Source organism: Prionailurus bengalensis, chromosome D3, assembly GCF_016509475.1.
Source record: "Prionailurus bengalensis isolate Pbe53 chromosome D3, Fcat_Pben_1.1_paternal_pri, whole genome shotgun sequence".
Taxonomy (NCBI): Eukaryota; Metazoa; Chordata; class Mammalia; order Carnivora; family Felidae; genus Prionailurus; species Prionailurus bengalensis.
In genome coordinates, this window is record NC_057356.1 from 93,564,092 (window position 1) to 93,578,308 (window position 14,217).

The window sequence follows — 14,217 nt, forward strand, 5'->3', positions numbered from 1 at the left end:
AGCCTCCTGTCTCCTTATTTCCGGGCACAGGCTGTCTCTTTCTTTCTTTCTTTCTTGCTTGCTTTCTTGCTTTCTTTTTCTTTCTTTCTTTCTTTTCTTTCTTTTCTCTCTTTACTTTTTTATTTATTTTTGAGAAAGAGAGACAGCGTGAGTGGGGTCGGGGCGGAGAGAGAGGGAGACAGAATCCGAAGCCGGCTCCAGGCTCCGATCTGTCAGCACAGAGCCTGACGCGGGGCTCGAACCCACGAACCGTGAGATCATGACCTGAGCTGAAGTCGGACCCTTAACTGACTGAGCCCCCCACCAGGCGCCCCTGTGACATTCTCTTTCTAAAGCTCAGCTGGCAACTTTGGTTCAGATGCTAACGACATGGTCTTCGGAGACTGGTTCGAGTTCTGGCTGTGCTAGCAGTGCCCTGTGACCCGGGGCAGGCCCTTAACCGTCCTGTGCCTCGGGGTCCTGGTCTGCGGCAGTGGGGGGACATTAACGGAGCTCTCCTTTTGGGGGAGTGATTGTGGCCTGTGATCACTGGCACGGTCTGTATCTTCTATCCTTTTATTTTCAACTTGTCTGTGACTTTACATTTGGTGTGAGGCCTCTTAGACCTCAGGCATGCGGCTGGATTGGGTTTCAGCCCAGTCTGGCAATTTGAGTTTTTATTGGGGTGTCGAGTCTGCTTACATTTGATGCACCTAAACTGACATTCGGGTGTGACTCTACCTTCTTATCCGTTGGCTTTTTCTTCCACCTGTTTTTTTAAACTTAAAAAAAATCTGATTTATGTAAGTAATCTTTACATTCAACGTGGGGCTCCAACTCACGACCCTGACATCAAGAGTCGCGAGTTCCACTGACTGTGTCAGCTGGGTGCCCCCATCTGTGCCTTCCTGTTAATCCTGAGATTAATGAGATACTCTCTGCCCTCCCTCCCCCCCATTAACTTGCTCCTGCACCTTCTTTCCTTAGACTTCAGCGATCACTGCAGGGAAGTCCCGCCCATGGAAGCACCTGCGGCCTACAGCATCAGTGCTCGCCCCCCACCCCGTCCCCCATAGGCCTCCGTCACAGGGGTTGGCAAACTTCCCTGCAAAGCGCCACATAGGAAATAGGCTTTGCGGTCATATGACCTTTGTAGGGCCTCCTCAACTCTGCTGTTGTGGCTTGAAAGAATCCACATATAGATACTATGTCGACAAAGCAGTGCGGTTGTGTCCGAACAAGCTTTCTTTACTAAACAGGCGACAGGTAGATTTTGCCTGTGAGCAGCGCGCTGACCCCCGCCCTCCAGCCTCAGCCCCTGTGGGGGGTCGGGCTCCAGCAACGTTCTATCTCTTCCGTCTCTTGGAGCCTGGGGGCGATGAAGGCTTCCACTCGACCTGTCACAGGGAGTCCGGCCAACCACGTTGGTGCTGTATTCCCATCCACACCGTACAGTCCCTCAACCAAACTCTCTCGCCGAATGCTGCAGCGGCCGCCCGGCTCCTGCTGAGACCCTAACAGACCTGTAGGCTTGTGTCACGGCGAAGGTTCCACCGCGTCCCAAACGACAGTTTGGGCAGTTTGCACGTGTGTCTCCTGCCCAGGAGGAGCCTCCTGCAGGGCAGACGCTGCCTTAGTTATATCTGTATCCCCCACGTACCTGTCCCTCACTCCACAAAATGGGAATGAACAATCTTGGCTAAACTAAACTAAACGAGTACTGCAGAAAGGGAGGCAGGGGAGGTGAGGGTTTGGAAAAAAGACTTGAGGGGTTTTATTTTAAAGTGGGCAGGCTGTGACAAGAGACATATCCGGGAGAGGTGGAGTTCTCGAAGGAGGAGAGCCAGGGGATCTGTCTCAAAGTTACCACAGAAGGAAAAATTCCAGGACCTGGTGTTAATATGTGAACTCAAGTGTGGGTGTCTGGCCGGTGTGAGCCTGTCAGCTGTGCAGGGTGTCTGAGCACCTGGTGTAGCACGGTCAGCTGCTGCTGACAGTGAGTCTGAGGAAGGGAAGGAATGAGTACAGTTCATTTTGCAGTTAGGTCACCACATCCTTTGACAGCGGTGTCCACAGAGTGGCCCGTACTCAAGCTTCAGAAAAAGCTGCTGAGTAGCAAACTGGAACCAGGAAGTTGGAGCACCTACTTAGAATAGTGACTTTTTAAAAAAAAAAAAATTTTTTTTTTCAACGTTTATTTATTTTTGGGACAGAGAATGAACGGGGGAGGGGCAGAGAGAGAGGGAGACACAGAGTCGGAAACAGGCTCCAGGCTCCGAGCCATCAGCCCAGAGCCTGACGCGGGGCTCGAACTCCCGGACCACGAGATCGTGACCTGGCTGAAGTCGGACGCTTAACCGACTGCGCCACCCAGGCGCCCCTAGAATAGTGACTTTTTAACAAGTAGGTTTTTAAGTTGAGAAAGTAATACATGAAAATACTGAGTCAGGATGAGCCTAGAATCTAGAAGTTTATATTGAACACAGTGCTTCCTACACACAGTCGTAACAGATTTATAAATTATGGAATTAGAAAACAAGAAGACACAGCAGGGCCTGAAGACACCAATGTTACCGGACCAGCACCAGGTCAAAGTGGGCCCAGTGGGCCGGCTTCTGGGCCTGGAAGGTGGCCCCGGAGTGGGGGATGGGCTCTCCCCGGGAGCCGGCCAGGCCTCCTACAAGGAGTAGGAAGCTGAACAAGCAACAAACAACAAGCAACGAGAACGGCTGATGCCCACAGCTGCCCAGGGCTTCTGAACAGGGTGGGGGCTTACGAGCATGAAGACAGGAAGACCCAGAAGGAATCCCACTGTCTGCAGACCCTAGATCTGATGTTGTCCCAATTGCCGAGAACCTTCACATGCCACGTGGGCCCCAGTTCTGGGCCGACAGTGGAAGCAGCAGGAAGGCTGCTAACCAGGGAGGAGTGAGGAGGTGGAGGGCAGGGGGGAAGAGCCAGTGTTCCCGGCCCACTTACCCTGTGCCTGCAAACCTAAATTCCAAGACGTGTGAAGAAATCCAGTGTAAAAAAGACAGTTAATAAATCAACAATCAAAACATTTTTTTCTCCTTAGAATTAAACATTAAAAAAAAATGTTTATTTTTGTGAGGGGGGGAGGGGCAGAAAGAGAGGGAGACACAGAATCTGAAGCAGGCTCCAGGCTCTGAGCTATCCGCACAGAGCCCGACACGGGGCCCGAACCCACGAACCTTGAGATCATGACCTGAGCTGATGTTGGACGCTCAACCGACTGGGCCACCCAGGCGCCCCTCCTCAGATAATTTAAAGTAAGAAACAAAACAGGCACAAATGAAAGAATAGATGGATAGGACAAAGGACCGATGAGAAATCTTCACAATAAAAAAGTCATTGAAATAAATGCTTCAAATGTTAAAGACAAAACCAGCTCCAAGACAAAATTAATAAAGGCTGTTGAGTCACAAACCTGTGGCAAAGTAGCCCTTCTGGTGTCACTCTTATCTTACCAGGAGTTCAGGGTGTTAGAAAGGAGATGCAGTTTTATCAGGTAAAGAGAGGAAACGCTGACTGGCCAGCATCCTAAGAAGGTGGGACTCTGGAGCCGGAGGAGCCTTTCCGGCTGGTCGGCGGGTGCTGGCAGGTGCATTTCACAGGCCTCGGTGGGCTGAAGGGGGCCAGCAAGCAGCTGCGGGAACTTCCCAGAAGACTGGCTGGGCTGTGGGGCGCTGGGAGAGGCTGTTGTCCCGCAGGGGGGTGCGCCCCTGTAAGGAGCGGGGCCACCGTGACTCTAACGAGGCGGCATCCCCTGCAGAGGCGACCCCAGGAGGAGCTCTCCACACAGACTCTCCCGGCGGCGCATTAAGGGACCGGCCACCACTGGGGGCGGGTGAGGACTTCGTCACTACCGGGCCTTTAGCATCTTGGTCTTGGAATGTAAGATCTACTCGCCAACATACGGTTGCTCCTTGAGTAACAAGGGTTTGTACGGGGATTTTCCCAATACACGCACATTGTTGTAAATGTATTTTGTTATGATTTCCTGCATAACATCTTCTTTTCGCTAGATTTTTATTGTACGGACACAGTATGTTATACATACAACATACAAAATACGTGTTAATATTGTTGGTCAACAGCAGGCTCCTGGCGGTCAAGTTCTTGGGTCAAAACTTACGAGGGCGGGGAGGAAGCACACGTAACCCGTGTTACCCCAGGGTCAACTCTACTTTAGAAATGTGGCCATGTATGTGGCCAGAAGAAAACTCGACTGTAAAGCATGGAAAGAGTTCGGAGCAAATTTCCAAGCTCTCAAGACTGACAACCTTCAAGAGCAAGGTAGCGAAGTAGACGTCTCTCCGGACCTAGCTGTCAAGATTGCCGCTTGGAGGCGATGTGAGGGAACAACGAAATCCCCGGGAACAACGGACCCCGGGAAGTCCCTGTCCGGAGGCGCGGGTCAAACCCGAGCGAGGCGCCGGGATACGACAGCGCGGCGCCGCGGCCCCGGGCCGGGAGCCCAGCCCCCGCCCCGCGGCGTGTGCGCACGCGCCCAGCCTCGGGGCGGGGCCGCGGGGGCCACGCTGTCTCCGCTGGCGCGCCGGTCGCGCGGTGACGCCAACGGACACGGCGCGCGGGGGGGGGCGGAGTCTCGGGGCGCCACCGCCTCCGCTCGCTCCCGCGCCGCGCGGTGACGTCATCAGGCCGGGACGCGCGCCCGGACCTCCGGGCGCCGCCGCCTCCTGCCTTCGCCGCACGCCGTCGTCATCCGGCCCCGACGCGCGGTGACGCTATCGGGCCCCGACGCGCGGGGGGCGGGGAGAGACGAGCGGGCGGTGTCTCGGCCGGGTTGGAGCTGAGCGCAGAGGGCGGGGAGAGGCAGCGAGTTGAGGTGGGGCCGGGGAGGGGCGGGAAGGTGGCGGCCGGAGCATGGCGGACCAGATCCCTCTGTACCCGGTGCGCAGCGCGGCGGCCGCGGCCCACCGCAAACGCGCGGCCTCCTACAGCGCGGCGGGGCCCGGGTCGGGGGCCGAGTGGCCCAGCAGGTAACGACGGGGCGGACCTCCCGCTCTCCGTGGCGCTCCCCCGCCCTCCCCCCTCCCGCTCCCTGCCCGGGTGGGGTCCCCCTGCAGGTGCGGCCGGTCCCCGACTCCCCAGCCGGTCTGTCCGCGCACCCGCAGGCCGCGCACAGTGCTTCCGACTCCAGCACGCCGGGACTCTGGGAGGGCGGCCACCCGGTGGGAGGGGGGGCTCCGGGATGCGCTGTCAGGCCCTCTGTCCCGACCCCGGGTGCCCTGGCGCCCATCGCAGACGGAGACGAGTCCCCCCCCGTGCCGTTGCTGCGCTCTCAGCTGCGCCCTCAGCTGCGCCGGCGGGAAGTCACGCGGACGCTCCGGTGTTCGAACCTCCGGGCGTTACTGGAGAGATTGTGGACGTGACCCCTGTAACTTGTACTTAGCGTCACAAATATGTACCTTCACGGGCAAGCACTCTTCTCACAAATGTGGGTCGTTTCGTTTTATTTGCAGACTACACTTTTTACTTAATCATGGGTTTACAAAGTATTTTTTTGTTGACAAGAATTTTTGCTTGTAGCAATGGGAAACGGAAGTTCGGAAGGCTAAGTTGGTTAATGGGGATCACAGTTTAGGGGTAGACTGAAAACCTACCCACCTTTCATTTTACAATGGAGGTCTCATACCCTAGTTGGTTTTAGCTCATATTTATTTCTTACCTAAAGAGAAGAACACTGCATTTAATAAATGGTAGGGTTATTAGAAAAAGAAGTGGAAAGAAGAAATACTGTTCTCTACAGTAAATGGAAATTTTATTCCTGAGGAATTTTAGAAGCAATTAACTTTTAATACATAAGAGGAAGAAAACCGCATATTTCAATATCCAGTTGCTTCAGGATTCTAGTTTTAAGGTAGTTTTTGTTGCAGGCTGTTTGAAAGGCTATGACATACAGTCGAAGAACGTGTATTATAACGTTACAGAGCTGAGTTGAATCTTGGTTCATTGACTTAACTTGCTGTTTGATCTTGCTTAAACGGAACCCCCGTTTCCTGGGATGTAAAAGCGGGGACACTGGGTCTTACGGGACTGCCGAGAGTTACAGGGCTGTAAGGTGCCTGTGTCTGGTGTTTGTACCATTTCTCCTTTCCTCCCTCATATTACCTGTGAGAGTAATCGCGTTAGTAATTCTCCAAGTGGTCGGTTTTAGAAGATCATTATTTGGAACTATCCTGCTTATTTCACAATCGATTTCCATCATGGTTTGCATCTCCGTTTTTGGTACGTAGATATTTAGGATCCCTTCGTCTTCTGGTGGATTGTTTCTTTTATTACACCATATTCTTTGTCTCCGGTAATTTTCTTTGCTCTGAAATTTACTTCTGCCATATTGTGGTTTAATGTTTGCACCGTGTTTGCTTTCAACCTAAGTTGAATTTGAAGTGAGTTTCAAATCCTTTGTTGGATCGTGGTCTGCCACTAAGCACTCTCAGTCTCTGTCTTTGGATTGTTGTATTTAAACCCTTTACCTTTAAGTTAATTGCTACCTTAGAGCTCAGGTGCTATTTTATGGTCTGTTTTCTGTTTCTCCTGATTCTCATTCCCCTTCTGTTTCTCTTCTTGCCCTCCTTTAGGTTACTTGAGCTTTTCTTGGATATCTCCGCAGTGTTTTTGAGTGTAGGTCCTTGAGTGTTATTGTGTTCGCTCTGTTGGCTATTGCAGTATACATACACAGGGACTTACCACCATGGTATGTTGGTATTAGGATTTTACTCCATGGAGTGTGAAGTGTGTAAACCTTGCTTGCATTTTGGTCCCTTTACCCATTCCCCCCCCCCCCCCCCCCCCCCCCCCCCCCCCCCCCCCCCCCCCCCCCCCCCCCCCCCACTTTAACTCATATCAGAAGGTGTTACACTTTTTGTTTATTTTTTTATATATTTTTTTAACGTTTATTTATTTTTGAGACAGGGAGAGACAGCATGAACGGGGGAGGGTCAGAGAGAGAGGGAGACACAGAATCTGAAACAGGCTCCTGGCTCCGAGCTGTCAGCACAGAGCCTGACGCGGGGCTTGAACTCACGGACTGCGAGATCATGACCTGAGCCAAAGTCGGATGCTTAACCGACTGAGCCACCCACATGCCCCTACACTTTTTGTTTAAATCATCAAATACAATTTATAAAATTCAGGATTATAAGGATAGTTCATTGTACGTACCCATGTTTTTGGTCATTCTGTTATTATTCATGCTATTTTGCTCATTTCCTTCCTGGTGTTCCAGGATTCTCTTTTTTCCCCCAATCCATTCTATTTGAGAAACTTAGTATAGCCAATCTTGAAACGTCTTTCATCTTAGAATGTTTTCACTAACCCTTCATTCCTGAAGGGTAGATTTATTGGATATAGAATTCCTGGTTGACAGTTTTTTCTCACCACTTGAAAACTCTTGTTACATGTCTGGCTACCCTTCATGACTTCTGCAGAAGTTCACTGCCACTCGAATTGGGATCCCTACGGCCAGTGTGTTATTTGTGCCTGACTGCATTCAAGTTTTTATTTGTCTCTCATTTTTACAAGTTTAACTGTGATGTATCTTGTGGACTTTGAGTTTATCTTGGTTGGTACTTAGTTAAGCATTCTTAATCTGTTGGGGTTTGTTTCACCAAAGTTAGGGAGTTTCTAGCCGTTAGTTTCTCGTGTACTCTCTCTCTGGTTCCCCCATCTCCTCTCTCTCCTGCTGGTACTCAGATGATACAAATGTTGGACATTTGTTAGTGTTATGTAATTCCCTGGGCTGTTTCCCCCCCCAGTTTCTTTCTTCTGTGTTCAGATTGTGTGCATTCTATTGATTTGTTCTCAAATTCCCCAATTCTGTCCTCTGTAGTCTTCACTCTTCTATTGATCCCATCCAGCAGTATTGTACTTTCGCTGTTGTATTGTTCAGTTTCATAGTTTCTATTTGTTTCAAGAGAGTTCGTAATTGATTGTTGAAGTGTTTTTCTGTATGCTGCTTAAAATGGTGGTCACCTAATTCCAGTATCTGAGCTAGCCTCGGCTTAAGTGTGTGTTGCCTTTTGTAAGTCCCACTGTGAGTGTTTTGGTTCTCGTATGACTGATGGGTTTTGATTTTATCCCGGACATTCTGGGTGTTAATGTTTGGTTATACGTGGGTCCTGTTGTATCTTTTACTTTAGCAGGTGATCAGCCTGTTTAGATTTAGCCTGTAGGTCCCGGCCTACATTTATGGGCTGTGATTCCAATGACAGTTTAATTTTGTGCTGTGATTTTTGGTGTCCTTGCTTTATGTGGTCCTACTGAGACTCTTATCCTCGAGGTCTGCTTATGCTGCTGAGAGGAAGAAGGGATTTCCCCAGACCCAGCGTCTGTTTGTAAGAGAAGGAAGCGTCAGGCCTTGTGACGACGAGGCTTTGTTGGCTGGGCGGTGGTTGTGGTTGTACCTGTTCTGTGTGTGCCTGCTGGTGGTTCTGGTGCCTCTGGTTGGAAGAGTCTGAGCACCCCTGAGGCCACATCCTTCTCGCTGGTGCCCCCCCCCCCCCCCCCCCCCCCCCCCCCCCCGCCGCTCTGGTCTCTGGTGGCACAGGAGGTGGGGGGGGAGATCCAGGCTTCCTGGACTGGCTGCTTCTGAAGCGAGATTGCAGTTGGTGCTGCCTGGTTGTCCTGGTGAGAGAGGGGAACCTGAGGCCCGTAGGGACAGAGGGGCTTTTGAGGCCTCTAGGGTTCCTCTAACTGGTGCTGCCCAGAGGCGGCAGTGTACCCTGATAGGACAGGGGAGTCTTAGGGCCATTTCCCACAGGCACTTGGTGATCTCTTGCTGCTGGCGGTGGACTCTCTCCAGGGGAGGAATGACCCTCCTGGGCTGCCTTTTGTTGCTTGGTTGGGAGTTAGGGAATACCAGGCCTAGGTCCTTCCTTCTGTCGGGTGGGCGCGTGTAAGACGTCCTCCCCTGTGCTGTTTCTCCGGTCCTCTGTTCCAGAGCAGCCCAGCTCGCTTCCTCTTTACTGCTGCCTTTTTATCATCTTCCAGAGCACTCCTTTGGTTGGCTCTTGCTTTATTTCCAAGGTTTATGTGTGGACTTGGTAGGGGAGCAGGGAGAGGTGGGTCTTAAGCGGAAGTTGTGCTTTTACATTATTTTGTGAAGTTTGGTTGCGTTTTGTCACGGGAATGTGTGTGCAGTTGGAAAGCTAAGTGGCAGAACGCCCAGAAGAAGGTGCTGTGGCTCTGTGCTCTGCTCACTCCCTTCTCCTTCCCTCACCCCTCACCCCCGAGGCAGTTATTTCGGACTCTTGCGGCTGTTTCTGCTGGCGTTGAAAATCTCCAAATTTCGGTGCCTGTGTTCCTGACTTTGTCAGCACCTGCAGTTACTTTCTTGTGAAGCCTTGCGAATCTCCACCCCAGCCGTGATAGAATTAAACGCCCCGCTGGCTCCTGTGGTCCCCTGCTCCCCTCACGGCACAGATTGCACTTGACGGTAAATGTTGGTGCAGCGGCTGTCAGATTTTCCCCCTGACGCCTGGCCTCACGAGTTGGGAAATGTTCCCTTCTCTTCTACTTTCTGGAAGACATTGTATAGACTTGGTGTTGACTTCTTTAAACGTTTGCTAGAATTTCCCAGTGAAACCATCTGGGCCTGCAAATTGCTTTCCTGGGTGTTTCAATTTACAGACGCAGTTTCTAGGCTGTTCACGTGAGCCGTGTCACGTTGGGTGAGTTGTGATTGTGCCCTTTGAGGAACTGGTCCCTTTCAGAAAAGTCGCCATGTTTGTGTGTTCAGAGTTGTTGGTCATGTTCTCTTGGTGGCTTTGAGGTGGTTTCATTCAGACGTTGGTGGTTTGTGCTTCACTCCTTTTTGTGGGTTAGTCTTGCTAGAGATGTGATCTTTTCCAAGAGCCATCTTTTCTTTTACTGATTTTTTTGTAGTTTTCTATTTCATTAATCTGTGTCTTATTTTTTCTTCCTTTTGATTGCTTTAGGTGTATTTTTCTTATCTCATTCTTGTTTCTTAGGGTGGGAGTTTTGATTATTGATTGGAGACTTTTCCTCCTTTGAAAAAATTTTTTTTTAAGTTTACGTATTTATTTTGAGAGAGAGAGAGCAGGGGAGGGGCAGAGAGAGAAGACGACAGAGAATCCCAAGCAAGCTCTGAGCTGTCCGCACAGATCCCGATGTGGGGCTTAAACCCACAAACCTTGAGGTCGTGACCTGAGCCGAAACCAAGTTGGATGCGTAACTGACTGAGCCACCTAGATGCCCCAGGCTTTTTTTTGGTTGTTTGCTCGGCATGTAATTTTCCATTATTTTACTTCCAGCCTACTTACGTTTGAGGTGAGTTTCTTGTAGTCAGCTGATGGTGGGATTCTACTTCTTATCCACGCTGCCCATGTCTGTCTTACGCTTGATGGATTTAGAACATTTATGTTCACTGTCACGATTGATAAGTTAGGGCTGATATCTGCCATTTTCCTTTTTTTCTGTGTTTTTGTTTCCTTGTTTTCTTTTTCCTGTTTTCCCGTGGGTTACTTGAACATTTTTTAGAATTCCATTTTGATTTACCTGTGGTGGTTTTCACTGTATCTCTTTGTATAGATACTATTTGGCGGTAGTTCTAGGTGTTTCATTATCCGTACGTGACTCATCACAGTGTTCTGGGGTTGATATTTTATCTGTGTTAGTGAAGTGTAGAATCCTTACCTCACGACATCCCTTTACTTGTCTCTGTGGTAAAGCTATTATTTTGTAAAATGACGTATACATTTCATAGATGTAGAAGTATGTAAATGTTTCCCTTTCGTGTAACTAGAATCACACATCAGTGTTCTAACTTTTGCTTTATTGCTCAAGCATAATTTAGAAGAATCAAAAGAAGGAATGCCTGTCGTATTGACCCATGTTTTTGCTATTTCTGTTATTCTCTTATTTTCTGAAATTTCTGAATTTATTTTATTATTTCCGTTGTAAGAATTCCTTGCTATTCTTTAATGTAGGTGTGCTCGAAACAAATTCTTTTAATTTTCTTTCATCTTAGGAGGTCTTTCTCCTTCATTCATGAAGGGTAATTTTACCAGATAGACAATTTGGGGTTGACAGGTTTTTTGTATTTTTTTTTAGCACTTGAAAAATGTTATGTTGCTTCTTTTCAGCCTCCATGATTTCTGATGAGAAATCCGATGTCATTTGGATGTTTCTTTTCCCGTGGGTAATACGTTACTTCTTACTGCTGTCAAGCTTTTTTCTTGTCTTGATTTTTCAGTAGTTTCACCATTATGGGTCTTTGCATAGACTTCTTCGGGTTTATGTCGTTTGGAGTTCCCATAGCATATTGAATCTGCGTGTTTATATCTTTGGTCAAGTTAGAAGTTTTCAGCCATTTTTTGTGTACTTTTGAGCCCCACCCTCTTTCGTGTCTTCTTCTGATACTCTCTGGAGACAACTTTGGAGATCTTTTCTTGTCTCATATGGTCCTGAGTTTTCTGCTCTTTTGTTTTAAGTCCATTTTCTGCTTACATTGGGTGGTTTTTGTTGTTCACTTAAAGAAAGTTCCTTGGTTTTTCCTTTGTCTCTTCCATTCTGCTCCTGAACCCTATCCGTTAGGGTTTTAGATCTCTGTTACTGTATGTGTAGTTTCAGAATTTCCATTTGATTCTTCTTCATGTTGGTATCCTTTGCTGAAATAGCTGTTGGTTTTCATTTGCATCAAGTATGGTTTTTTTTTTGTTTTTTTAATTTATTTATTTTTGAGAGGGAGACAGAGCAAGAGTCGGGGAGGGGCAGAGAGAGAGGGAGGCACAGAATCCGAAGCAGGCTCCAGGCTCTGAGTTGTCAGCACAGACCCTGACGCGGGGATTGAACCCACGAACTGTGGGATCGTGACCTGAGCCAAAGTTAGACGCCTAACCAATTGAGCCCCCCAGACCCCCCAGTATGAGTGTTTTTTGATTGTATCCTAGACATTTTGGGTATTAGGCTATGAGGCTCTGGATCTTCTGTTCTATTAGGCCTCCTCTGACCCCAGGACTGAGGGGCGGGGAGGTGGGATGAGGCCATGTTGCCTTATCACTGCCTCATGGGGTGAAAACCGGGTGTCCCTTTACCGCTGGGCAGAGATGGGGTCTGAGGCATCCCACTGGGCTCTGCTGATGTCTCCTTGTCTGGGGAGGGGAGGAGTGCCTGTTTATTACACCTTGTGGCCTCCTCCAGTGTCTCCTGAGGGTCCTTTACCTCTGGGTTCCAGCTTGTCCTGTCATGTGCTGTGACAGTGGGAGAGATGGGCAGGAGGGACCAGGCTTTTCTTGGGGCTGTCTTAGGGCTGTGCCCGAGATTGTTTTCTGGCTGCTGACTCTCTTGTACACAGCATTGGGAGCTCCCGCTGTGTTGCTCCTGGGGTGTGAGGTCCCTCCTGGTCTGCCTCCTCCTCCCCCTCACCTGTCTGTGTGTGTCATCTCCAGCTTGTAGCTGTGTCTGTTGGGGAGTCGGGAAGGGCTCTGCTCAGTCTTGCTCTGGAACTGAAAGGAAGGAGTAATTTTCCTTTGTTTTTTGTTTTTGTTTTTGTCTTTCCTCCTTGTATTTTAAAGTCATTCTTATTTTTCATTCATTAATAGCTTTTCAGATACAGTTCACATACCATACAGGTCTCCCACTTCGAGTGCAAAATTCAGGGGCGCCTGGGTAGCTCAGTCGGTTAAGCGTCCGACTCTTGGTTTTGGCTCAGGTCGTGATCTCACGGTTCGTGGGATTGAGCCCCATGTTGGGCTGTGTGCCGACATTGCGGAGCCTGCTTGGGACTCTCTCCTCTCTCTCTTTGCCCCTCCCCGGAGGGTGTGTGTGCTCTGTCTCTCTCAAAATAAACTTAAAAAAGGGTAAAATTCTGTGTTTTAGTGTATTCACAGATAAGTCAGCCATCACTGCAGTCAGTGTTGAGCATTTTTGTCACCTCGGAAAGAAACGTGGCACGCTGTAGCTGCCATCCCACTTCATCTCTAGATTTTCTTTCTTCTCTCTTCTTTTTTTTGGTAAGTTTTATTTAAGTAATCTCTGCATTTCATTTGGGGCTCAAACTCAACGATCCTGAGATCAAGAGTCCCACACTCCTACTGAGCTAGCCAGGCACCCTGCTATAGATTTTGTTATTGCAGCAAACTATATTTAACAAAACTAACCGTTTTTAAATGTACTTTTGACCTAATATATAACAGATCACTAATTTCATACTTCGGAATTGGTAGATAGTTTAAGGTTTGTCTAGTATTTCTGTTTTGGGAAATATGTGTCTGTATATTAGAATGCAGCTAAAAAATTATATGATCTATAATATAAATTTTAGATTAAATAGTACAATCTAAAAATGATATAAATTTTAGATTAAATAATAAAATCTAAAAAATAGTTTAAAAATGAAAAGTGTAAATGCAGTCTTACATTTCCAAGAACAAAAGTTAATATTATGAGGTTTTTTTCCTCCACATAGGCAATAGAAAGCTAATTAGTGGTTAGAAAAACAGCTTTGGGGGGCGCCCGGGTGGCTCGGTCGGTTGAGCATTAGACTTCAGCTCAGGTCATGATGTCACGGTTCGTGGGTTTGGGCCCTGCATCCGGCTCTGTGCTGACAGCTCAGAGCCTGGAGCCTGGTCCGGATTCTGTGTCTCCTTCTCTCTCTGCCCCTCCCCGACTCGCGCTCTGTCTCTCTCTGCCTCTCAAAAATAAAACTAATAAAAACAAGTAAAAAAAAAAAAAAAAAAAAAAAAGAAAAACAGCTTTGATACAGGCTTTTCTTGCTTTGTGAGCTTTAAAAGCCTCTTTCTCTGACCATATAAAAATATAATTTTGTGCTCACAATGTATAAGGAATTGTACTAAAGTATTTAAAAAGTTCTCAGGTTTTCTTTGGAGTGAAATAACATTTCATTATAATCAGACCAGTTTAGGACACAATATACTTAAAATATAGTGATGGCAAATCGTTAAAACTTGCATAGAATTTTTCATCCTGAGGTTTATATTTTATGAAAATTTCAAGGGGACAAATTAGATGTGATTTGAGTGTGGTTTAACATGTGTGAGGATGTTCCTGGTTGTTTTTGTTTTGTTTTGTTTTTTCAGTATGTTAGTAGGTGAATGAAATGCTGTCTCCCACATGTGGTATTCAACAGTTCACTAGGAATGCAATCACTTGTTAAGATCATTTTTTTGGTAAACTAATGTGAAGCATCTATTCCTTCTTGTATTATGTGTA

General features: G+C 48.1%; 1 protein-coding gene across 5 annotated transcripts in view; it reads left to right on the forward strand.

The window, feature by feature from the left end:
* The first annotated feature begins 4,663 nt into the window (after positions 1–4,663).
* The window catches only part of ATP9B (ATPase phospholipid transporting 9B (putative)), a 252,267-nt gene continuing 242,713 nt past the window's right edge, over positions 4,664–14,217 (forward strand). For 2 of the 5 annotated variants that reach the window (XM_043559119.1, XM_043559123.1), the window contains exon 1: positions 4,825–5,003. In XM_043559119.1, the coding sequence (XP_043415054.1) occupies positions 4,888–5,003 (116 nt within the window). In that variant the 5' untranslated portion in view covers positions 4,825–4,887. Of the gene's footprint in view, positions 5,004–14,217 lie in introns of all 5 variants that reach the window. The other 3 variants (XM_043559118.1, XM_043559122.1, XM_043559121.1) reach the window with 3 other exon arrangements.